At 43.0% G+C, this 23818-nt stretch overlaps 1 protein-coding gene across 1 annotated transcript in view; it reads left to right on the top strand.

The window, feature by feature from the left end:
• Positions 1-23818, top strand: part of POLR1A (RNA polymerase I subunit A) — a 78893-nt gene that overhangs the window by 35828 nt on the left and 19247 nt on the right. Inside the window, exons 14-21 of the mRNA XM_012472960.3 lie at positions 3305-3496; positions 13611-13760; positions 14895-15078; positions 18321-18403; positions 18521-18679; positions 20284-20382; positions 21471-21623; positions 22959-23041. Of these exons, the coding sequence (XP_012328383.2) occupies positions 3305-3496; positions 13611-13760; positions 14895-15078; positions 18321-18403; positions 18521-18679; positions 20284-20382; positions 21471-21623; positions 22959-23041 (1103 nt within the window). The remainder of the gene's footprint in view (positions 1-3304; positions 3497-13610; positions 13761-14894; positions 15079-18320; positions 18404-18520; positions 18680-20283; positions 20383-21470; positions 21624-22958; positions 23042-23818) is intronic.

The following is a 23818-nucleotide window of genomic DNA, read 5'->3' as shown; positions in this document are numbered from 1 at the left end:
GGGTTAGTGAAGGGACTAAATGTAGGAAGAAGTGGTGAAGGGGCCACTCAGATTACTTGGAAATTAAAAAAAAAATACATTTGCTGATTTGAAAAGTAGCTTTTTATGTTTTCTTGTAAATAATGTGGCTCTCATGGTGGTGGCAGTGAAAGCTGACATTTATTAGGTGGGCCACAGGCCTTAGGCACTGCTGAAAGCAGTTTGCAGACATTCCCTTCCTTATGAGGTTGGTGTGATTTTCAGACAAGGAAACACCAAGTGAGTAATATATCAGCCAGCAATGAGACCAAGACTTGAACCCAGCAGCTTTGGATGACCCCTCCCTGCTCCCTGCCCATGTACTTGGCTGTGCGTGTTCTTAGCTCCACTTGACAGGTGAGGCTGGGACTAAGGGAGAGCAGGTGACAGGAAGCAGCTCCCCGGACTGTGTGGGTCTCTGACTCTATAGCAGCCGAATCATATTTCACCAGAGGGTATACTACCAGGGAGCAGCAGATGGTTTTTTGCTGGCAGAGTGACTTGAGGCATTAGCTGTGTGGGGAGTTGAGGCGCTCTGAAGTCCTCAGACCAATGACCTTGAATGTGCTGTACTTGATTTTGATTGAATAAGGTGCAAAGCTGTAGGAGACTTCATGCTTACTTTGTTTCCTGCGGTAGGCTGACTTACGTAAATCCAAGTGGGCCTCATCACATGCTCATATGCCTAGGAGTTTTAGGTTGGGCATACACTTAAGGGAGACAGGAGAACAGAAGTAAATAAGCTTATGTGAATAAATTAGTTTCTTAAAAAGAAAAAAACTTATGGGAGATGGCTTGAAGATTCACTGTACTTTCATTGAGTTTCTTTTGTTAAAGGTAAAGAGCTTTTGATTCTTGATAAATTTTATTTAGTCTTTGGTGTAAATGCCAAGAAGTGGAATCCTTATATTTGCTAATGGTTATAAAAATGCAACATGCCTTTATTGGCAGAGTCCTGAAAGGACAAGTGCTGATTTGGTTAAATGAGGAAAACCAGTATTTTGGGGTCATTTTTCTTAGTGTATTTTTATTTCCCTTAGTTTCCATATTTCTTTGTTTATAATTCCGTTTCTTCCCTATTACCAGTTTCTCTTCCATAACTAACCATAACACCAAATTAAAGTACATTTTATCGTTGGTTTTATGTACTTAATAGAGTTTTGTGGTGCCTTTTTACTTAAAATAGGAGTTGAATGGAATGCTGTTTCTTTTCCATGAAAACAGTTAAACTTTTCATTTATGTGTTAATTTTTGGACTAATTTTTTTTCCTTCTGTTTATTTATTGAGGGCCCGTGCTTTGTGGAAAGTTTTAAAACAAGGCTTGAGATATGTTTCCTGACTTCTACTTAGTCAGCTAGAAAATTCAAGTTACAGAATACCCTATTCCCAAAGCATCCTGACCAGAGACATTAATTATAATGTCATTTTGCTGTACTATTAAGGAGAATAGTATAGCTGACAATTTTCTGGGGTTTTGATTCAGAGACGTTCTTTCTGATTCTAAGCAGGATTTAGGAAATTTAGAATTATAAGTAGACCTTTAGCAATTGCTTGAATCAGCATTCTGCCATAGAATTTGTGATTATTGCATTGAAAGCAATTTAGCCATTAAAGTAATTGTCTAGTCATGGAAAAATCTGGACAGACAGAGGAAAAGGCACTGAATAGATCACAGAACCTGTAATTATGTTCTTTAAGGAATAAAACAAAAGGAAAAATCATTATCTGCCCCCCAAAGATTGTGAAATGAGTCAAATCCGTAATACTGGTTTGGGTTTTTCTCCCAAGCAAAATAAGACCATATAGGCAGCAAGAGGTAGAGTGTAATTTTTTATGTATGTTAAGTCAAAGCATTCATAAGAAGGGCTGTGTGCCCCATCTGATCTTGCCTTATGTCTGTGCCACCTTTCCAGTTCATCTGTAATCATTATATTTGAGTTTACATTGAGCCCATCACTGTAGTGTTTAGATCATTTGACAAGGATCCTTTTTTTTTTTTTTGCATTCAGTTAGAAGAGTTAACTTAAGAGATTTACAAGGATCCTTTTTTTAACCTTTGAGTTAGTACATGTGGTTAAACTTCTGGTGCTTCTCCCAGGCTGCATTTGTGAGTTCCTTTAGCCTTCGTTCTAAAACATGACCATACTGTTGGCTAGTATTTAACAAATAATCAAGTGATTAACAATCTTTATATCCAAGGCACAGGTTTTTCTCAAATTTCTATAAACATTGAAAAGTTTACAAAAGCTACATCTTAAAGAATGTCAGTGAGCATAGCTATTTTTACTTTAGCATGCGTTATGTTGCTATGAACGCAGACCCGACAGATAAGGTTCGGGAGACTGGGGATCAGAATGACTGTGAAAGTGTCAGATGAAATTAATGCACTCACCAAATCTCAGGCTTTTCATAAAAGCCCTTGTTTTTGGCATCTGGTAGATAACAGCCTTTATTAAGGGCTCACCATGAGCCCTGTGCAGTGTTGTGAAGAGATAACTAATAATGACTATTCTCCCTTATGCAGTCATGTACATCAGGCCCACTCACAACTCTCTTGAGGAACCAGTGCTGGAAGGCCTTCCTCCCTATACTTGCCAACTTACCCCTCAGGCCTCAGCTGTAAGACTGCCCTTCAGAGAGGCTATTTCTGACCATCCCCCTCCTTTGACCCATCCTGTGATTTTCCTCTTTGGCATTTAAAACACTTTGTGATACTGTATTTATCCAATCATTTGTTTACTGTCTAGCTCTTCTTCATCATAAAGGACCATGTCTGTTTGGTCCCCTGGAGTAGGGAAAAGTCTACCCAGTGCCCCGGCATTCAGGAGGCTCCCGATAAATATTTGTTGAGTGCATGACTGATTTACAGAAGAGCCAAGCCAGAAATGTGTGAAAAATACTAAAGCATAAAACCAAAGTATAAAAAGAAGAACACAGCTGACAGCAGCCAGACCAAATTTAGGCATAAGTGCCAAAAATATGCTGGAGTAACTAGAACCAGATGGGATTAAACAGAGAAGGCTTGGGGAACTGGATGAGTTTGAAGCAGTTTTGATATAGGATAGTGGACTAATGGCAAATGTAGAAGCCAGTGCTAAACACTGGTCATGTGCTTTGGGAAGCAGTTTGTTCCCAAACAAGAACATAGTGAGAATGTGGGCGAGACAAGACAGGGATAGAAGAAGGGCTCTTGCTAGAAAGTGGCTTCCAGGCAGGTGATTAAGGATTAGAGTTTGACTTAAAATTTATGTTCATTCTTCTTGTCTTTTCTGTTTTGATTTATAGGATGGCCAACCATTGGCGGGACTGATCCAGGATCACATGGTTTCAGGTGCAAGCATGACTACTCGGGGTTGCTTTTTCACCCGGGAACAGTATATGGAGCTGGTGTACCGAGGACTCACAGATAAAGTGGGGCGTGTGAAGCTCTTTCCTCCTTCCATCCTGAAGCCCTTTCCACTGTGGACAGGAAAACAGGTAATTAGGAGAGAGAACAGCCAATGTATGTAACAAAAGGAAATAGGCCGCTCTTGTAAAAGGTTTTATTTTCAGAAGAGCCCAGACCAGAGACAGAAATGGCTAAGCCAGCAATAGTCTGACTTTCTTTCCCCTTTGTTTGGGGTTCCTGAGTCTGAGTGGCTTCAAGGAAGAGTCTGTTAAGAGTAGACTGTGCATAGTTTCTGTCCTTTGCTTCTAACTTAAATTTGGTGTTCTCATAATACAAATGTGGTGGTAATAGGCAGTGGTGTTGGTAGAGTGATAGTAGTATTTGTTGGGAAGTTCCATGTGTTTGCTGAGTGCTTTAGACATGTTACCTGAATTAATCTTCAAAACTAATCTGCAATGCAGAGAACATTATTAGCTCCCTTTAGGAGATGAAAATTACATGCCCAAGACTGCAGGAGACAGATCAAACCCAGGACTTTCCAACCCTTGAAGCATCATACCATACTTTCTCTCGAAGTAACCAAATAATAATATATGTGATGACCAAACAATGAAAAACAGTAAAATGTGTTCTACTCTTGCCTGAGTCTCCAAGTTCAGCCTTAAGGATCAACTTCTAGTTGGCTATGTGATCTTGGCTCTGTAGATCTCCATTCCTCATCATTTTCTGGGGCAGTAGAAATTAACTAAGCTAAGTTCTGATTCTAAACATGGTTTTTCTCTATGAAATCAGACTGAGCCACAAACAAATTCTTGTGTAGTATAGTCACTCTTGCCCTTTTCACCAATTTGCAAAAAAAAAAAAAATAACCTGTACTAACCGTTAGAGACACACTGAAAAATCTTACCAATGATAGAAGCAAAACCTGGACCTATTTCCTAATTTTATTTGGTACAAAGGATTTTAAAGGGATTCAAGGTGTGATCTCTGGGCACAATGGAATTAAATTGGATATCAGCAACCAAGATATTTGGAAAAGCCCTCACTATTTGTACTTCTAAATAAGTACTTGTTAAATAGCTCATGGGTCTAAAGAATCAAAAGGGAAATTAGAAAGTATTCTGAAGTAGATGAAATAAAAACACAATGTATAATTTATGGGATGCCACTTAAGCAGGACTTAAGGAAGAAATGTATATGTAAAATGCCTAGGTTGGAAAGAAGAAAAAGGGTCTCAAATCAATGACTTCAGCTTCAGGTTGATGATCTCTAAGGTCTCTTCCTGCTCTCCAGTTCTTAGTCTGTGGACCTAGAACTTGATTTTCCTTTTTAAGCCAACCTTGCATTCCTGGGTAAACCTTCCTTGGTCGTGAGGTATTATCCTTTTTATATAATATTGAATTCAATTTACTAATATTTTGTTTAGAATTTTTTTACTTCTATATTTGTGATATTGGTCTGCAGTTTTATTTTCTTGTAATATCTTTGTTTGATTTTGGTATCAGGGTAATGCTAGTCTCATAGAATGAGGTGTTAGGAGGTATTTCCTCTGGTTTTCTGTAAGAGTTTGTGTACTACAATACTGATATTATTTATTCCTTAAATGTGTGGTAGAATTTACCAGTGAAGGCATCTGGGCCTAGGGTTTCTTTGTGGGAAGATTTTCAATTAAAATTTCTACTTAGAGCTATTTTTGGTTATCTAGTTCTTTCTTTTTTGAGATGGAATTGTTGTCTGTCACCAGGCTGTAGTGCAGTGATGTGATCTTGGCTCACTGCAACCTCCACCTCCCGGGTTCAGTTGATTCTCCTGCCTCAGCCTCCCGAGTAGCTGGGACTACAGGCAGCCACCACCATGCCTGGCTAATTTTTGTATTTTTAGTAGAGACAGGGTTTCACCATGTTGGCCAGGATGGTCTCAATCTCTTAACCTCATGATCCGCCCACCTTGGCCTCCCAAAGTGCTGGAATTACAGGCCTAAGACACGGTGCCCCAGTGGTTATCTGTTTCTTGATTGAGCTTTAATAGTTCATGTGTTTCAGGAAATTTGTCCATTTCATCTAAGTTATTGGATTTATAGGCATGAAGTTGTTCACAGTGTTCCTTTGTTGACCTTTTCTATCTGTAATGCCTATAGTGGTGTCACCTCTCTCATTCCTGACATCGATAATTTGTGTCTTTTTTCTCCTGATCAGTTTGCCTACAAGTTTATCAGTTTTGTTGTTCTTAAAAAAAAGTTTTTGGTTTACTGACTTTATTTTTCTGTTTTCTATTTCATTGATTTTACTCTGATCCTTATCACTCCCTTTCTTTTGTTTACTTTGGTTGGTTTAATTTGCTCTTTTTTTCCCTAGTTCTTTAAGTTTGAAGCTGAAGTCAATTTGAGACCCTTTTTCTTCTTTTCAATCTAGTCATTTTATGTATAAATTTTCCCTTTAAGTTCTTCTTAATTTGCATCTCACAAATTAATATGTTATGTTTTCATTTTATCTACTTCAGAATACTTTTTAATTTCCCTTTTGATTTTTTTTTTTTGACTCATGAGTTTTTAAAAAATACGTTATTTAGAAGTACGAATATTGATGGCTTTTCCAAATATCTTGTTTGTTGATCTCCAGTTTAATTTCATTCTGCCCAGAGATTATACCTTGGATCCTTTTAAAATCCTTTGTACCAAATGAACTTAGGAAATAGGCCCAGGTTTTGCTTCTGTCATGGGTGAAGTTTTTCAGTGTATCTCCAAAGGTTGGTATAGGCAGTTGTTTTTTTTTTTTTTTCAAATAGGTGAAAAGGGCAAGAGTGACTACACTACACAAGAATTTGTTCATGGTTTAGCCTGGTGCTACAGAGAAAAACCATGTTTAGAATCAGAAGATAAGGAACTTAGGTTAGGAAGTTTATGTCTATTGCCCTGGGAAATGGAAGTTTTGGCTGTTTCTCCAGGACATTTCATAAAGCCTCTTGATTGATTTCCTATTTACAAATCGAAGGTCTCTCATTATTTGTTCAAAGAGCATGCAAAGAAAGAGAATTTGCCTCTTACTGCACATCTCAAGTGTATAGCTAGATGCACATTCACAAAGTGAATACATCTTTGCAAACAGTTACCCCGATTAGAAAGTAGCATATCACCAGCACCCCCAGAAGACCCCTCCATGACCCCTCCCAGTTTCCACCCTTCCTCAAAGGTAAATTACTAACTTGACTTCCAACACTATAAACAAGTTTTGTCTTTCCTTGAAGCTTATTTAAATAAAACTTTGTGTATTACCCACGTTATTGTATATAGCAGCAGGTTTTTCATTTTTATTGCTTTATAATATTCTATAATGTGAATATGTCATCATATATTTATCTATTTTTCTATGGATGCACATTTGAGTTGTCTTCACTTTCATTTGGCTGTTACAAATGGGGCCATTGTGAACACAGTCGGATCTATCTTTTGTTGAACACATATATGCATTTCACTGGGTAAATCCTGAGGCATGGAATTACTAGATCATAAGATATGTGTTCAACTTTAATAGATAGTTTCCTAAAGTTTTCCAAAATGCCTGTAATAATACACACTTCCACCAGGCTGGAGTGCAATCGTGCCATCTCAACTTACTACAACCTCTGCCTCCCAGGTTAAAGCCATTCTCTTGCCTCAGTCTCCTGAGTACCTGGCATTACAGGTGTATACCACCACACCTAGCAAATTTTTGTATTTTTAGTAGAGACAGGGTTTTTCCAGCTAGCCAGGCTGGTCTTGAACCCCTGACTTCAGGTGATCCACCTGCCTCAGCCTCCCAAAGTGCTGGGATTGTAAGCATGAGCCACCACGCCCAGCTGTTGTTGTTTTCTTTCTGGTTTATTTGTTTAATTTTAGCCATTCAGATGAGTATGTAGTAGTAACTTATTGTTTTGTCATTTCCTTAATGACAAAAGAAGTTGAGCACCTATTCATATGCTTATTGGCCATTTGGATATTATCTTTTGTGATGTGCCTGTTCAAATCCTTTGCCTGTTTTCTATTCTGTATCATTTTCTTATTGACAGGCGAGAGCTTTTTAAAAATATAGTTTGGTGTGAGCCAATTACCAGATGTATATATTGCAAATGTCTTCTACTTGATGGCTAGCCTTTTCACCTAATGCCATTTTCTAATGATCAGAAGTTTCTAATTTACAGCTCCCTAATCTTGGCTTTTTTTGATTAGTCCTATAGGAGCTATTTGCCTGCCCTAAGGTCTTGTAGATATTCTCCTCTGTTACCATCTAGTAGCTGTGTTGTTTTACCTTTCACAGTTAGGTCTGCTATCTGCCTAGGGATGATTTTTGTGGATGTGCACGAAGTGAGGTTAGGGGTCAAGATTCATATTTTCCCATATGGATACCCTATCCAGTGAATGCAACATCATTTGTTGAAAAGTCCATTTCTCTACTGCTAGTACTCCTATATCACAAACCAAGTAGTAATATATGAGAGGATCAAGAAAGAAAGAAAAAGACTGTCTCAAATATTTTGGAGTCTTTGTATTTCCATATAAATTTTAAAGTCAACTTGTAAACTTTCACACTGTGCACACAAACACCTGCTAGGATTTTTTACTTGGATTGCATTTCCTCTCTAGTTCACTTTAGGGAGAATCAACATGTTTATAATAGTGAGTCATCTAAATTATGAACATAGTATATCCTTTGATTATGTAAAAGCCTTAGGCATCTTTTCATTAGAGTCACTCCTGGGTATTGCTATGGTAGATGTATTGTTTATTAAATTTTCTAATTGTTTGTGGTTGGTATCTAGAAATACAATCAATTTTGTATATTGTCCGTATAGTCAACAAGCTTTACGAATTCAGTTATTAGATCTCTGTCCTTCAGATTCTTTTAAACTATAAAAGTAAACAAGGTTATTGGTAAACATAAAAGGAAAATCTCCCTCCCTCCGCAACCCCACTCTCCATATACACACATACTCTCATAGAAAATAAATAAGAATGAGGCTGGGCATGGTGGCTCATGCCTGTAATCCCAGCACTTTGGGAGGCCAAGGTAGGTGGATCACATGAGGCTAGGAGTTTGACACCAGCCTGGCCAACATGGCCAAATCTCGTCCCTACTAAAAATATAAAAATTAGCCATGGGTGATGGTGTACATCTGTAATCCCATCTACTCTTCCAGACTGAGGCACAAGAATTGCTTCAACCTGGAAGGCAGAGGTTGTATTGAATTGAGATTGTGCAACTGCATTCCAGCCTGGCTGACAGAGCAAGACTCTGTCTCAAAAAAAATAAAAGAAATAAGAATAAGATCATGTCATACCATCCCTAGGACCGTTCAGGAGAATGAACCACAGTTAAATCTGACATTCAATTTTGAGCTTATATTTTAAAGTACCAGTTTGACCATGACATCCTAGTACCTGAAGCATGCATTTTCCTGATCACCAGGCACACAGACCTCAGGTTTGGCTGGTCTTTAAGACGACTTACTCTGAATGAGCCACCAAGTCCTCCAAAGGGAACTCCATTTTATCAGGCTGTCTTGATTTTTTCACTGGGACCGCACTAACACACACCAAATATAGCAAGAAGTTCATTTAAATGTTTTCGTAGGCTATGTTGACAAATATTTTTGTAATGGTTTTGTGACTGATTTCATTTACTGGATGTACTGAGGGCTCATTCTGTGTCTGTACGTGTAGACCTGCCTCATTCTTTTTAACCCCTCCTATGTTGTATTCAGTGATACAGATATATCATACATGACTTAACTGTCCCTCTATAAGTGGATGTTTAGATTATTACCTGTTTTTTTTACTATTCTAAACAGTGCTGTGGTGAACACCCATTTCTGTATCTATTAGTGCACTTTCATTGATACGTCTTTTTTTTTTTTTTTTTAATTTTTGTAGAGCTGGGGTTTCACTATGTTGTCCAGGCTGGTGATCTTGAACCCCTGGCCTCAAGTGATCCTCCCGCCCCAGACTCCCAAAGTGTTGAGATTACAGGCATGACCCACCATGGCTGACCAAGTATATCTTTCAGATAAATTCCTAAAGTATGATTGCTGGGTAAAGGATATAGACATTTCAGTATTTTTTTTTAATTCATTTTATTTTTGTTTGTTTTGTTTTTTTGAGATGGAGTCTCACTCTATTACCCAGACTGGAGTGCAGTGGTGTGATCTCAGCTCACTGCAACATCCGCCTCCCCGGTTCAAGCGATTCTCCTGCCTCAGCCTCCCGAGTAGCTGGGATTACAGGCATGCACCCCTACGCCCAGCTAATTTTTGTATTTTTAGTAGACACTGGGTTTCGCCATATTGGCCAGGCTGGTCTCGAACTCCTGACCTTGTGATCCACCTGCCTCGGCCTCCCAAAGTGCTTGGATTACAGGTATGAATGAGCCACCGTGCCTGTCTAAATCCATTTTATTTTTAAGACTTTTTTTAAAGCTTAATACCGGCTTAGTATAAATAATAATTCCCATAGATAGTGCTACACTTCTAGGTTTAAGAAAACATTGCAGATTTTTTTCTCCCTAGCATAGTTTATGACCAGAAAGTAAATTATACATTTCTAGAATGTTAGTGCAGGAGACTTTAGTTCCTCTTCTCTGGGTCCCTTATTTTTTTTTTAATTGAGATATAATTCATATTTAACATAAAATTTACCATTTCATGAGGTAGGATTGCTTGAGGCTAGGAGTTCAAGACCAGCCTGGCAACACAGTGAGACCCCTATCTCTATAAAAAATTTTAAGAATAGCTGGGCATGGCAGCACATGCCTATAGTCCTAGCTACTTGGGAGGTTGAGGTGGGAGCTGTCACTTGAGCTCAGGAATTTGAGGCTGCAGCAAGCTATGACTGTGCCACAGCACTCCAGCCTGGGTGACAGAGCAGGACTCTGTCTCTTTAAAAAAAAAAAGAAAAAAAAGGACTATTTCAAAGTCTATGTCAGTGGTTTTGAGTGTATTTACTATGTTGTGCAACCATTAACACAGTGTAATGCTAGAACATTTCCATCACCTCAAAAAGATGACGTGGACCTAATAAGGAAGGTACAGCAGTAAGTCCCAATTCCTCCTTCCTCCTCATCCCCTGACAACTACTTTCTACCTCTATGCATTAGCCTGTTTCGCACATTTCATATAAGTTGTGTCACAATATGTGGCCTTTTATGACTTCTTTTACTTAATGTTTTCAAAGTCCATCCATTTTGTAATATGTAATAGTACTTTATTTCTCTTTATGGATGAATAACATTCCATTGTTTTCTGTGTATCCATTTGTCAGTTGATAAATGGATAGTTTGAGTTGTTTCCATTTTTTTGATATTACAAATAAACCTGCAATTAACATTTGTGTACCAGTTTTTGTATGAACATGTGTTTTCAGTTTTCTTGGGTATATACCTAGGAGAAGAATTGCTACATCATGTAATTCTATAGTCAACTTTTTTGAGGAACTTTCAAACTATTTTTCAAATCGGCTGTACCATTTTACATTTCCACTAGCAATGTATGAAGGTCTCAATTACTCCACATTTTTACTTATTTTTTACTTATTTTCCACACTTATTTTTTGTTCTTTTTTTTCTTTATAGATTCTACTTCTAATTCTAGTTCTATTTCTGCCACCTCTGTTGTTAGTTCCTCCACTGAAATCTTGAACCCCTGAAAGTCATACTTAAGGGTTGGAATCAACTTCCAAACTCCTGTTAATGTTGATATTCCTCCCATGGATCACAAATGTTTTTAATGACATCTAGAATGGCGAATCCTTTCCAGAAGGTTTTCCATTTACTTTGTCCATATCCATCAGAAGAGTCACTATCTATGGCAGCTATAGCCTCCTTATGAAATGTGTTTCTTAAATAATAAGGCTTGAAAGTCAAAATAACTCCTCTATCCATGGAATGCAGAATGGATGTTGTGTTAGTAGTCATGAAAACAGCATTAATTTCCTTGCACATCTTCATCAGAGGTCTTGGGTAACCAGATGCATTGTCAATGAACAGTAGTAGTATTTTGAAGGAAACTTTTTTTTTTTTTTCTGAGCAGTAGGTTTCAACAGGGACTTAAAATATTCAGTAGACAAGCTGTAAACAGATGTGCAGTCATCCAGGCTTTGTTGTTCCATTTCTAGAGCACAGGCAGAGTAGATTTAGCACAATTCTTAAGGGCCCTAGGATTTTCAGCATGGTAAATGTGCATTGGTTTCAACTTAAAGTTACCAGCTGCATTAGCCCCTAACAGGAGAACGAGACTATCCTTTGAAACTGTGAAGCCAGACTTCTCTCTAGCTATGAAAGTCCTAGATGGCATCTTCTTCCAATAGAAGGCTATTTCATTTACACTGAAAATCTGTTGTTTAGTGCAGCAGCCTTCATTAGTGATCTTAGCTAGATCTTTTTCTGGATAACTTGCTGCTGCTTCTGGCTTTTTTTTTTTTTTTTTTTTTTTTTTTTTTGTGACAGAGTTTCGCTCTTGTTGCCCAGGCTGGAGTGCAGTGGCACAATCTCAACTCACTGCAACCTCTGCCTCCCAGTTGAAGCAATTCTCCTGCCTCAGCCTCCTGAGTAGCTGGGATTACAAGTACCCACCACCATGCCTGGCTAATTTTTGTATTTTTAGTAGAGACAGGGTCTCACCATGTTGGCCAGGCTGGTCTCAAACTCCTGGCCTCAGGTGATCCACCTTGGCCTCCCAAAGTGCTAGGATTACAGGCATGAGCCAGCCACCGTGCCTGGCCTGTTGAGTATTTTTATCATGAAAGCATGTTGGAGTTTATCAAATGCTCTTCTGCCCCCTTGATTTTATAGATGAAGTGGCAGGTCATATTTCCTTGCCCTTGGATGGGTGTGTTTCTGTTATCTTTCACACCAAGTTCCAGTCTTGACTGTGCTCAGCTTGGGGGTCCCTGCTGTACATGTGGTATCTTGGTTGAGGTGCAGTTTGCAGTAGGCACCCCAGGGAAGTGTCACCCTCCTGCCTTTTACTCCTTCACCCCTCTCACCTCAACAGTGCTGGCCTTCTGCGGAGCTGAGGCATGGAGAGTATGGGTCATGACCTTTCTGGTCATCTTCTGCTGAGAAAACAGGGAATATTTTTTGCTCTCTTTACTGATGCTGTTGCCCACTGCCCCCTACTCCTAGTGCACACGGGTGAAAAGGCAGCTGCTCTCATAACTGCCCTGCCCCATTGCGCAAATTTTTAAATTTTTTTTTTTTTGAGACAGAGTCTTACTCTGTCACCCAGACTGGAGTGCACTGGCATGATCTTGGCTCACAGCAATCTCCGCCTCCTGGGTTCAAGCGATTCCCATACCTCAGCCTCCCGAGTAGCTGGGATTATAGGTGCATACCACCATGCCAGGCTAAATTTTGTATTTTTAGTAGAAATGGGGTTTCACCATGTTAGCCAGGCTGGTCTCAAACTCCTGACCTCAAGAGATTCACCTGCCTCGGCCTCCCAAAGTGCTTGGATTACAGGCATGAGCTATCATGCCCTCATTGCACACATCTAAAGACACTACTTTGTGGGGCCTGCTGCAGGCACACTAAGCGCTGTTGATGGCAGTTAGTCTCCCAGCCCTAGAGCCTGTCACACCTGCAGGTCTGCCCCTGCCCTGCTCCATCTCTGGGAATGTACGCGCCTGCATTCAGCCCTTCTGGAGCCAACTCTGGTTATCCCCAGATAAAGCTGCCTCCCTTTGATCTCTCTGCAGAGCAGCTGCTTGAGAAAGTGCTTCTCTTGGCTTCCTGTTACCAACTGTTTGTTGGGTGGATGACCCCTCTGAGGGATCCAGATGGGGGCAGGGAAGGATTCCCTGGCCTTTCAGTAGCTATAATTCCAGTCATAGTAAAGAAATATCTTCGTATGTGGCATAAAATGAAAACAATTTACTTTTTCCTCTCCTTCCTTTGGTCTATTTAGGAATTTAATTCAAGTCTAGGGGTTTATTCACGTTAAGAACTGTTTTAGGGAGTAAAAATCACAGTTAAGTTCTTAGTCGTGTAGTTTTGTTTTCATTCCTAATTGGTTTAAATAAAAACTAAGATCACCCTGTCCTATGGGTGGACCTGTCTGTTTTTCTTGCCATACCTGAGATCATCAGAATTGGCATTGCAAGGGCAGGAGGTCCTAAAAGGGAAGTTCTCAACTTTTCTTTTTGCTGCTTTTTTCAGTTTGTCTTCTTTTTCTTTGCAGGTTGTGTCAACGCTGCTCATAAATATAATCCCCGAGGACCACATCCCACTGAACTTAACTGGAAAGGCAAAAATCACTGGGAAAGCCTGGGTGAAGGAGACTCCTCGATCTGTTCCTGGCTTTAACCCCGACTCGATGTGCGAGTCCCAGGTATGGCCATCCATCTGTGTGGGGTGGAAACTTCTAGTCCCAGCATTAGACAGATTGGTTTAAAACTGAGACAGAAATGGAGGCACATTCACAGAAGCAGGTACTGTGCTTCAGAAGAGAAGGCATTGTGCCTGAGTTATTGTCAGCTTTTGTTTTGGAAAGGTTCAGGGTTGATCTCCAGCATTTGACCCTTAGTATAAAACTCACAAACAGTTGAGGAAGGCTTCTCCTGCAAAAAGGCTGAAATTGATTCTGCAAAGCTTGGCAACGCAGAGTCCTGTTTTCCCACAAGACTGCTGAGTGGCTTGAGGTAATCAAACTGGTGTAAGGTTCTATACCTTGAGCTCTGAGCCTTAGGAACCAGGCCACAAGAGGGCAGGCCCAGGGCAGAGAGAGCTGTCCACACTGAAGATTTCCAAGGCCTCTGCATGTTCCTAGTGGAGAAGTCCTTCCAGGTCGTCAGTGCACAATACTTTATCACAGGGTCTTAACAGACAGTTCATTCACCCCTGAAACAGGTTTCTTTTCCTTTATAGACCATATGCTTCGTGAGTGCTGCATTATACAGCTAGAAATGTTTCTCTATTCATTAGCTTCTAATGCTTTAACCCTGAAAGGGTTTAAGGCCTTAGAGGATGCTAGGAAGATTTTGTTGTTACTCCCAGGGTTCAAGGGAGGAAGTACCTTGGCCAAAGGCACAGTTACGAGATTGAAGCTCGCCACTTCAGAAAGAACTTGTGACTAGAAGCCCGCATTTCTGGTCACAAGGTCTTTGTCAAGGGTACTTTGACATCAAGTCAGTGTGGGTGGGTGTGGGAACATAAAACACATGAAGAGAGAGTGAGAGAGAGAGAGAGGGAACTGCTGGTCTGTATATGCTTGCCTCTTTTATATTAAAAAATATATATGTACACATATGTGTGTGTGTGTGTGTGTATGTATGTGTGTGTATATATATATGTATATATATATAAATACTAGTTTCACATATGCCCTAGGTTTTTCCATGAAGGATTCTAGGCCGGTCACAGAAGAGGGACATGCACAGCGAGGGTCACACATGGAGCAGAGGGCGGGTGGCTCCCACAGGAGGCATCTGCCTCAGCCTGGCATTGGTGGCCTTGCTCTCTGCAGGTGATCATCAGGGAAGGGGAGCTGCTCTGCGGAGTTCTGGACAAGGCGCACTACGGGAGCTCCGCCTATGGCCTGGTCCACTGCTGCTATGAAATCTACGGGGGTGAGATCAGCGGCAAGGTTCTAACCTGCCTGGCCCGCCTCTTCACCGCCTACCTGCAGCTCTACAGAGGCTTCACCTTGGGTAAGTGCTGGGCTCACTGCCCTGGGGCTCCCCTGGGGCAGTGACCAGGCCCCTTTTAGGGCCAGCGCAGCCACCTGGCCATTTCCCAGGCCCAGGGCAAAGGGAGCTGTTCACACAAGATTTCCAAGGCCCCTGCGTGTTCCCATGGAGAAGGCTTTCCGAGTGCTACATTATGCAGCTAGAAATGCTTTTCTGTGTCCTCTCAGGGGAAGGAGCTGGGAAGCAACTGGGCTCCTCCTACAAAGGCGCCTTCATTGGCCACCCCTCTCCTCCACAGCCAGTGCTTATTCCCCTCCACGGTGTGAAACAGCACCCTGTGCCCATTTCCATTCTGTTCCTTTCCTAACCCCTCCCTTTACGGGTTTCTGTCCCTCAGACTGATTTCTCATACTTGTACAACCCCATTCCCTGTTACAAGTGTCCCTTCAGAAATCTTGGGGCCCATCCCACTCCACAGAGGGGCTTCACTGTTGTCAGAACTGCTCACTGCCAACCGGGCACAGTGGCTCACACCTGTAATCCCAGCACTTTGGGAGGCTGAACCAGGCAAATCGCTTGAGCCCAGGGGTTCGAGATCAGCCTGGCCAACATGGAGAAACCCTGTCTCTACTAAAAATACAAAAATTAGTCAGGCGTGGTGGCGGGCACCTGTAATCCCAACTACTCGGGAGGCTGAGGCAGGAGAATTGCTTGAACCCGGGAGGCAGAGGTTGCAGTGAGCTGAGATTGTGCCATTGCACTTCAGCCTGGGTGATGCAGCAAAAGAACTGCCCACACCTTCCCAATGCATTGAGGTCATCAGTGCTCTTGAAATCACTATGCTGGGCAAACCTGTCGGCGTGATCTGAAGGCAGGAAGAGGGACTGCCTTATTTGAGTTCTAGAAATGAGAGCACACTGTTTTAGGAAAGTGACTTTGATAAAGAGGCTTCACCTCGGGTGACTGCTCGGCTCACTGCCCTGGAGCTCCCTTGGAGCAGTCACTTGGCCCCTTTTAGTGTGGTCTTGACATCAGATCTGCCCAAAGGCTCAGCCTCTGGCCTGGCTTATGGAGGACGCTGCACCTCCATGTACACAGAGCAGGGTCCAGCCCTTCCACACTGTTGCCGTGAGGGGGACGCAAGATGGTGCGTTCTGAGCATGCACCGCAGTGCGCAGAGGCGTTGTCTGGTTCACGGTGGAAGTAAGGCTTCTGTACTTCACAGACTTACTCGTGTGCAGACAAGGTGGGAGTCTCAGCGAAGGGCCTGTGGACCTACATCTGCTGCAGTTGGAGTTTGTTCATTGGCACACACTGAAGCCTGCATTATACATTTTATTCTATTTTAATTGTATCATATATTTAATTGCAGAAAATTTTTTTTAAAAAAGGCATACGTGAAGATAATTTAAAATCACCCAGCATGCATTTGTCAGAGATAACCACTAATAGTAATTTGATGTCTGTTTTTCTGGACTTTTCTAGTGCAAATACATTTGGAAAAAATGGGATCCTACACTACATCCTCTACTTCCCCCACCCATCCACCAAATGTCCAAATGTATTTATAAATGTCCTTTGGGGTCAGCTAATACAAATCTACATGCTCATGTCTTGTAACTACAGGTTATTCCATTCTTATATATATATCATAGCTTATTTAACCAGTTTCTATAATTTAACATTTAGGCTGTCTCTAGATTTTCACATTATTACCGGGATGAACATCTTTGAACAAACATCTTGGCTTGTATCTTCCATTATTTTACCAGGTTAAGGATTATAAGTTACTAGTCTGTTTGGCAGCTGAAACTCACCTTCCTCCATCTTAATTCTTCTAAGAGGCCTGAGCCACTGCTGGGGACATCTGTGTCCAAGGTCACCCACTTCCAGTTGGGAACCAGACTAGAGTCCCTTCCAGGATAACCAAAGAAAGTGAAGCATAATGACTACACTTCATGAAATGTATATTTCAGTTTCAAATGTTGACCTAGAATGAGCACAAGGATTTCTGCTAACTAGAAAAAATCAGAACACTTTTGAAACAAAAATAGAGGAAGATCCCATACCCAGCTCATGGTGAAGACCAAACTTAAAGGTGCTAGGCTTTAGCTCTGCTTGGTGCATGGTACAAAGAACAGTTGGTACCTAGAGTTTGAAGATAATCCAGAGGCTCAGGGCTGCGAGGGGAAGCAGGGCCAAGCTGGGAGTGGGGCTACGAGGGAGAATAGGTGAGAGATTGACTTCAGTCCAGCCCATCTCAGCTAGAGGGGTCCGTGAAAGGCACAGCTAGATGGCCTGGAGCTGACCCCATGGGAAGGCCCACTTTGATGGTGTGACTTGCTCACGGAGGAACTATTTCTTTCCCCTTTTGCTCACATATGTTCTTAGAAGTCCTCCAGGACCTTGCATCAGGAATTCTAAATATTTCAGCCCCATCTTTTGAACAGTACAGCTACTATTTTCTTTCTTACTCGGATCTTGGCTAAGGGACTTTTGAGTCCAGTAGCCCTCGCAGATAATAGATAAGAACTAGTTTGATCAAGAGTTGATGTGGAAAGATCTCCTTCTGCCCAAGATGAGGAATTCTTCAACCCTTTGAGCCAGAAGGGCAGGCTTCACTCAAGTGACCCAGACTTCAGTGACCCAGGCTGTCATCCTCCTGAGGCGATGCTGAGGGACCTGTGGTGGTGGTCCTTGTCACCCAGGCTCGGGTGTGTCTGTGTGTGCGCCTGCACAGGCATACTCAGCTATGTAGGGTGGCCCCTATGGTGACATGTGGCTTCTGGGACCCCAAACTAGGATGTTTTCTGTCTCTCTCTCCCTCTCCTCCTCTCACTCTCTCTCTCTCTTTCTCTCTCTCTCTCTCTCTTCCCTCCCTGAGCTTACCTTTTTATCCAGAACCTCTTCTACACCTTCAGCCCATTCAACCAACATGTATCTATGGAATAGAGGTAGTATAGCTGGTGGCTAAGAGCATGAATTTGGGGCCCAGGCCTGGGTTTATTTTCTTCCTATATGACTGCGACAAAGTAGCCCAATTTTGAGCCTGAGTTTTGTCATATGTAAAATGAGGATTGTAAGGTTTGGGCTCTAAGAGATGGTGGCAATCTATTAATAATGATGTTAATATCATCTTCATTACTCAGGTGTTTCCTGCATCTGTGCCACTGGGCTCTGTGCTCTGACCTTACTGAGTTTACAGTCTGGTGGGAGAAGTCAGACCTGAGGTCCCCTACATGCTTGTTTGTTTCACTTCACAGGCGTGGAAGACATTTTGGTGAAGCCAAAGGCAGATGTGAAGAGGCAACAGATCATTGAAGAATCCATCCACTGTGGGCCCCGGGTAAGGTGGGCCTTTGAGGCAGTGGTCTGCCCTGGAGGGGGGAAGTGTGCGCGCAGTCGAAACCCACATCCCCCTCATTTGGCCACAGCCTCCGATGTGTTTCTGTTCTCATTCTAGGCTGTCAGGGCTGCATTAAACCTGCCAGAAGCTGCATCATATGATGAGGTCCAAGGAAAATGGCAGGATGCCCATCTGGGCAAGGACCAGAGGGATTTTAACATGATTGATCTGAAGTTCAAGGAGGAAGTGAACCATTACAGCAATGAGATTAACAAGGTTAGCCTGGCATTGCATGCACTTATCCCCACCATTTTGAATGCTGATTTTTTAAAAAATTACATTTTGATTCTCACCCAGGCCCTACAGAGCACTTTGGCTGTTTAACAGCTGCCTAGGTGAGATGTGAGGTGGGATGGGTAGAACCCATTGTTGTGAAGAGCCCAGTGCTTTGTTCCCTCCCTGTTAGACAGACCTCGGAATAGTGCCAAGAGAGAATGCTTTGTGCTGTTTTTCTTTTTAAGTGTTTTTATTTTGAGGTGACTGGATCAGAGGGGCTGAATGGGGCCACTAGGGGTGAATAAGCAGGATGAGGGACCCAAATCGCCCCTGCTGCTTGTGCAGCGGAACCAGGCTTGAAGGCTTAGGTTCCAGTCCTGCTCTGCCTTGAACTTGCCGTGTGGCCTTGGGCAAGTGAGATAACAAGTCCATGCCTTGGTTTCCTCACCTGGAAGTAGGTTGTAAGGGGCACCACCTCATAGGGCTGCAGAGAGGCTTAAGGAGCTACTATTACACAATGCCAAGCCAGTTCCTGGGCAGTTGAGAAAGGAGAGGGAAATCTCTGCATGAGCTGAAACCACAGCCTGCTTTTCTCTGCCTTTCTGCCCCAGAGCCAGGGCTCTCCATCCTGCTGCTTGGAGAAACTGGCCTGGCCCTCACCCTGCCTCCTGGGCCCTGGGGCCCAGCCTGAGGAGGGCAGGAGGAGGTAACTCCAACGCTCATCAAAAGTCAGAGTTTGTCTGTGGTGCTCTCTTGCCTGACTTTTAGCATCCCTTAGGTGGTGAAGAAGATAGACCTCTCAGTGGGGACCAGTTCCATCCTTGAGGGGTTTTGTTGACAGGAGCCTTCCTAGCACCTCCCTGAGAATCAGGAGACCCAGCTTCTAGGGCTAACTGGAGATGCTGGGAGTAGGGAAGTTGTCTTCAGATACATCTCAGAATGGTTTCTTGTCCCTCCAGTTGCCCTCTTCCTGTCACCTCTGCCCACCTGTGGGCTTTGCGTCTCCTGTGTTAGGCTGAGTCTCTGGAATCCCAGGCACAGGCTGAAGCCCCAGACTCAGAGCCCCACTTCCCAGCATCTCCCCAGGTTCCCTCTGAAGGGGCATACTTGGTTCTGCTGGCCCTGGAGCCAAGCCAAAGCTTTCTACACAGGGCGTGGATGGCATGTTTGTAAATGTGATGCGGACATTGGTATTCATGCTGGGGGAGGACCCAGGCCAAGCTCTGCTGGGTGAATCAAGGGCATCAGCTTAAATTTTATTCTTCTCCAGCTTCTTTTTAGAATCATGAACTGGATCTGCCAGCCCCTCTGCTTCTGCTTTTCCTTCTCTCTTTTTGCTGCTCTTTGGCCAATGAATGGAGCCTCGGGGATCCTGGCAGAGGAAGTCCAGCAAGTGCAGGGCAGGGAGCACCTGTTTGACCTCTCAGGGGTTCCGGGGAAGATTTAATGCCGAATGATGCTTTCCCTTACCTCAAGTGGGATTTAGCACTTAGGTCTGAATAAATATTCTGGCTGTATTGCTTCTGCCTCCTGGATTTACCTCCTGCTCCTGGGATTTTTAAAGGGGATGAAGTCACTGACCACTGTGCTGATTTAATCTGCAGGCATGCATGCCTTTTGGTCTACACAGACAGTTCCCGGAGAACAGCCTACAGATGATGGTGCAATCGGGAGCCAAAGGTTCAACTGTGAACACGATGCAGGTGTGAGCAGAGGCGGGTTGGCAGCTTTACATGTGTCAGCAAAGAAGGGTAGGGGACAGTAGTAGGTGGTTTTCAGTTTGTTCCCTATAAAATGTGGCAAGTACTGAAAAACAGAAAAGCATATAGAAATCACTACAGGAGCTAACCACTGTTAACATGTTAATGTTAAAGGCAGATGTAGCTATGAATATGCAGATGTGATATGTGTAATGTAGATATGTATTATAAATTTACAAGCTATGCTATTGTATGGCATACATTCATGTTATATAGGTACATTATGTATACACTCACAATTTTGATGCATTTTTTTCATGATCTTTTCTTAATATTAAATTATAAACATTGTTCTAGAGATTTCTTAACCTTAAATCTTGATGTCCTTGAGAGGGTCTAAAGGCCCACCCCATTGTCTATTGAGTGTGACAACAGAAAGGCTGAAAGCCATTAGGAAATCCCCTGACTAAATTGAAACCTAGCTATACTGCTCTCCTCCCCCAACACCCAAGAGTATTAATAGGCAACTTTCTAAGCAAACAGCTCAATAGCTTGAGTTCTCTTTTTTTTTTTAATTGAAAATAAGACACGGTCTCCTTGTATTGCCCAGAGTAGTCTTGAACTTCTGGGCTCAAAGGATCCTCCTGCCTCAGCCCCCCAAATTGCTAGGATTGCAAGCATGAGCCACCACACCCAGCCCAGAGCTCCCTTTTGGCTCTGGAATGTGAGGATCGCAGTAAATGGCTGTTTCCTGCAGACCTCCCTTTCCCCATTAGGACCTTCCAGCCCCTTACAGGTATAACATGAGATGGTTCTGAGACATGGCTCCTTTTATAGATATCACCCATTTTCAGCTGACCCCAAATGTGAAAATCCGGATCAGTCAATAAAAGGAAGATGCAGGTATTTTTTTTTTAATTAAAATGAAAGCTTCCTGGTTTGTTTAGAAATGTAGGTTAGCCTCAGTGTAGGTTAAACCCCATTTCCATGTAGCTTTTCTTCAAGGTCAGATTATACCTTCCCAGCTGGGACAAAGCACTGTTGAACACACGTGTGGGTCTTCAGTTTCCTCTGGGTTTCCTGTCCTCCAGATCTCATGCCTGCTGGGCCAGATTGAATTGGAAGGTCGGAGACCCCCACTGATGGCGTCTGGCAAGTCACTGCCCTGCTTTGAGCCTTATGAGTTCACCCCCAGGGCTGGTGGTTTTGTCACTGGCAGATTCCTCACTGGCATCAAACCTCCTGTATGTATTTTGGTTTTTCCATTTTCTTTTTCCCTCATTTCTAGGCTTAATTGTAGACAAACTGTGACTTCTGCCAATGGCTTTGAGCAAGATTGGTCAAGTGATAAATGGCAAGCCATTTACTGTTTACCCACCAGACACTAGGGCCTATGAGGACACAACCATGTAGTGTTTACCATTGTGCCAGAGCCTAGAGCGGTGCTGGCACATAGCAGGTGCTCGGTAAGTGTTTGCCGATAGATGAAAAGACAAAGAGGACAGTCCCAACTCCACCCTATTCTTCTGTGTGACCTCTAAACCAATTCCTAACTGCATTTGGAGGCAGCTGGGGGTGGGGTACCACTCACTTGGGTGCTCTCACCAAAACGAGCATCACAGAGATTTATTTCCTTCATAATGGGACTAGCTGTAGCACATGTCTAGTTTTGCCTTGTCAGAAGCAGAATTCTTCCTGAAAAGAAGGGTTTCTCTCCTCATACTTGTCAGAAATGGCTTTTTTAGTATTGATATCTTGTTCTTTGGTCTAATACATCTCTGGAAGGATGACCTTTGTGATCAGACATCTAAGCCCAGCTATGCAGGGGACCAACACTTTGTTCCAAAGCTACCAACTGCTCCAGAGTCTCCTCCACAAGCCCCACACACTCTGTCTCCACTGGTCATTCATGGCCTCTGGCAGGGATGGTGCAGGGTTCTTGTAGACCAGACTTCAAAAAATCTGATTGCGACCCCTTAGTAAATCATAAAATCATCATAGTACATAGTGATCAGCATTTTTTAATGAAACGAAATAGAATAGAATAGAGTGGTAAGGACAGTATCAGAGTTTATCCCCTGTAGTAAAGGATAGGATGGTGTCAGGAGGATTTCATTTGAATTACATATTTTTATATGCACACGTATGTATATGTCTGTTTGCTGATTACAATTGTAAATGTATTTCTTACTGTGAGTTGTAATCCAAAAGCTTGGAAAGCATCCTGTACCCGTTAACACTGTTAGAAGCAGAATTTAGACATGTGGGCTGAAGCCAACAGCGGTAAGGCACCAGTGCCGTTTCTATTTGGAAAACGGGGCATGGGGTGTAATACTGGAGACCATGGACTGTTACTTCTGATCTACTTGTCCCTCTGCTCTTGGGCAGTGCGAGGCAAAGAGAACCACAGGGTAGGGCAGAAGACACTGGGGGCCGCTGTAGCTGTGGAGGTTAAGGTCCTAGGAGATCAGGGAAGGGAGTGGCCTGTCTGGTCAGGAAACGCTGCTGGAGGTGTTGGCCTGAACCCTTTAGGAAGCACACTCTCCTCACCTTTGGGACCTGGGTTCCATTCTCTGCAGGAGTTCTTCTTCCACTGCATGGCAGGACGAGAGGGCCTGGTCGACACTGCTGTGAAAACCAGCCGCTCAGGCTATCTCCAGAGGTAAGCACCTGCCGTGCCCCCTTGAGATACAGTCCCAGGGCCCTTCATCCCATCATCTTTCACATCACATCAACGGCTCATTTAAGATTCCATGGAAGAAAAAACTTCTTAAAAGTTTTCCTTGAATGGCCTGAGACAGCAGCAGATACTCTTCCCCTTCTGCAGGATTGGTAGAGCTCAGAGGCTTATACAAAGGACTGTGTGTTCTGAGGGTCTTTCATTCCCTGGGGGACACTATGGCTGTGGGAGAAAGTCTTGGGCAGTGGCAAGCTTGTCTTGCTTCCTGGAAGGCTCAGCTGCTAAGACAGTAGTGACTACTGTCTCACAGCTTGGGGTCAGGGGACAGTGACTCCTGGGAAGCCCTCTCTTAGGGTGGCAGGAGGGGAAACCTAGGCAGAGTGGCTGGAGAGGTAAGCAGAAGGGCCAGGACTAGGGCAGAGAGCAGGAGAAGTTGAGCTAAGGCTGAGGAGAAAGGCCGCCAGCTGAGGGATTCACATCAGCATTTAGTTCCCAATACCCCTTAGTGTCCTTGGCGATCCCTGGGCTGACCAAGTTTGAGAATCCTTGACAGCTCCCCTGCTTTGCCCAACTTGTGGTTCTGAGGACACTGGTCTCTGGGGAAATCTGCGTTGGAGGAGAGTGCAGGGACAGGCAGTCGTTGAGCAGTTGGGGCTAGATGGACGCCTACTTCTAGGGGTGGTAGCCAAGCCTCTCAGTCATATGGCTGCAGCCTCTTCCTCCTAGAAAACCAACAGGAAATGCAGCACCTGGCTGGGG

Source organism: Aotus nancymaae, unplaced genomic scaffold, assembly GCF_030222135.1.
Source record: "Aotus nancymaae isolate 86718 unplaced genomic scaffold, 86718_ANA_hifiasm-v0.15.2.pri h1tg000017l, whole genome shotgun sequence".
Lineage (NCBI taxonomy): Eukaryota > Metazoa > Chordata > Mammalia > Primates > Aotidae > Aotus > Aotus nancymaae.
The sequence above is the reverse complement of the archived record's forward strand: the minus strand, read 5'-3'. Positions and strand labels throughout refer to the sequence as shown.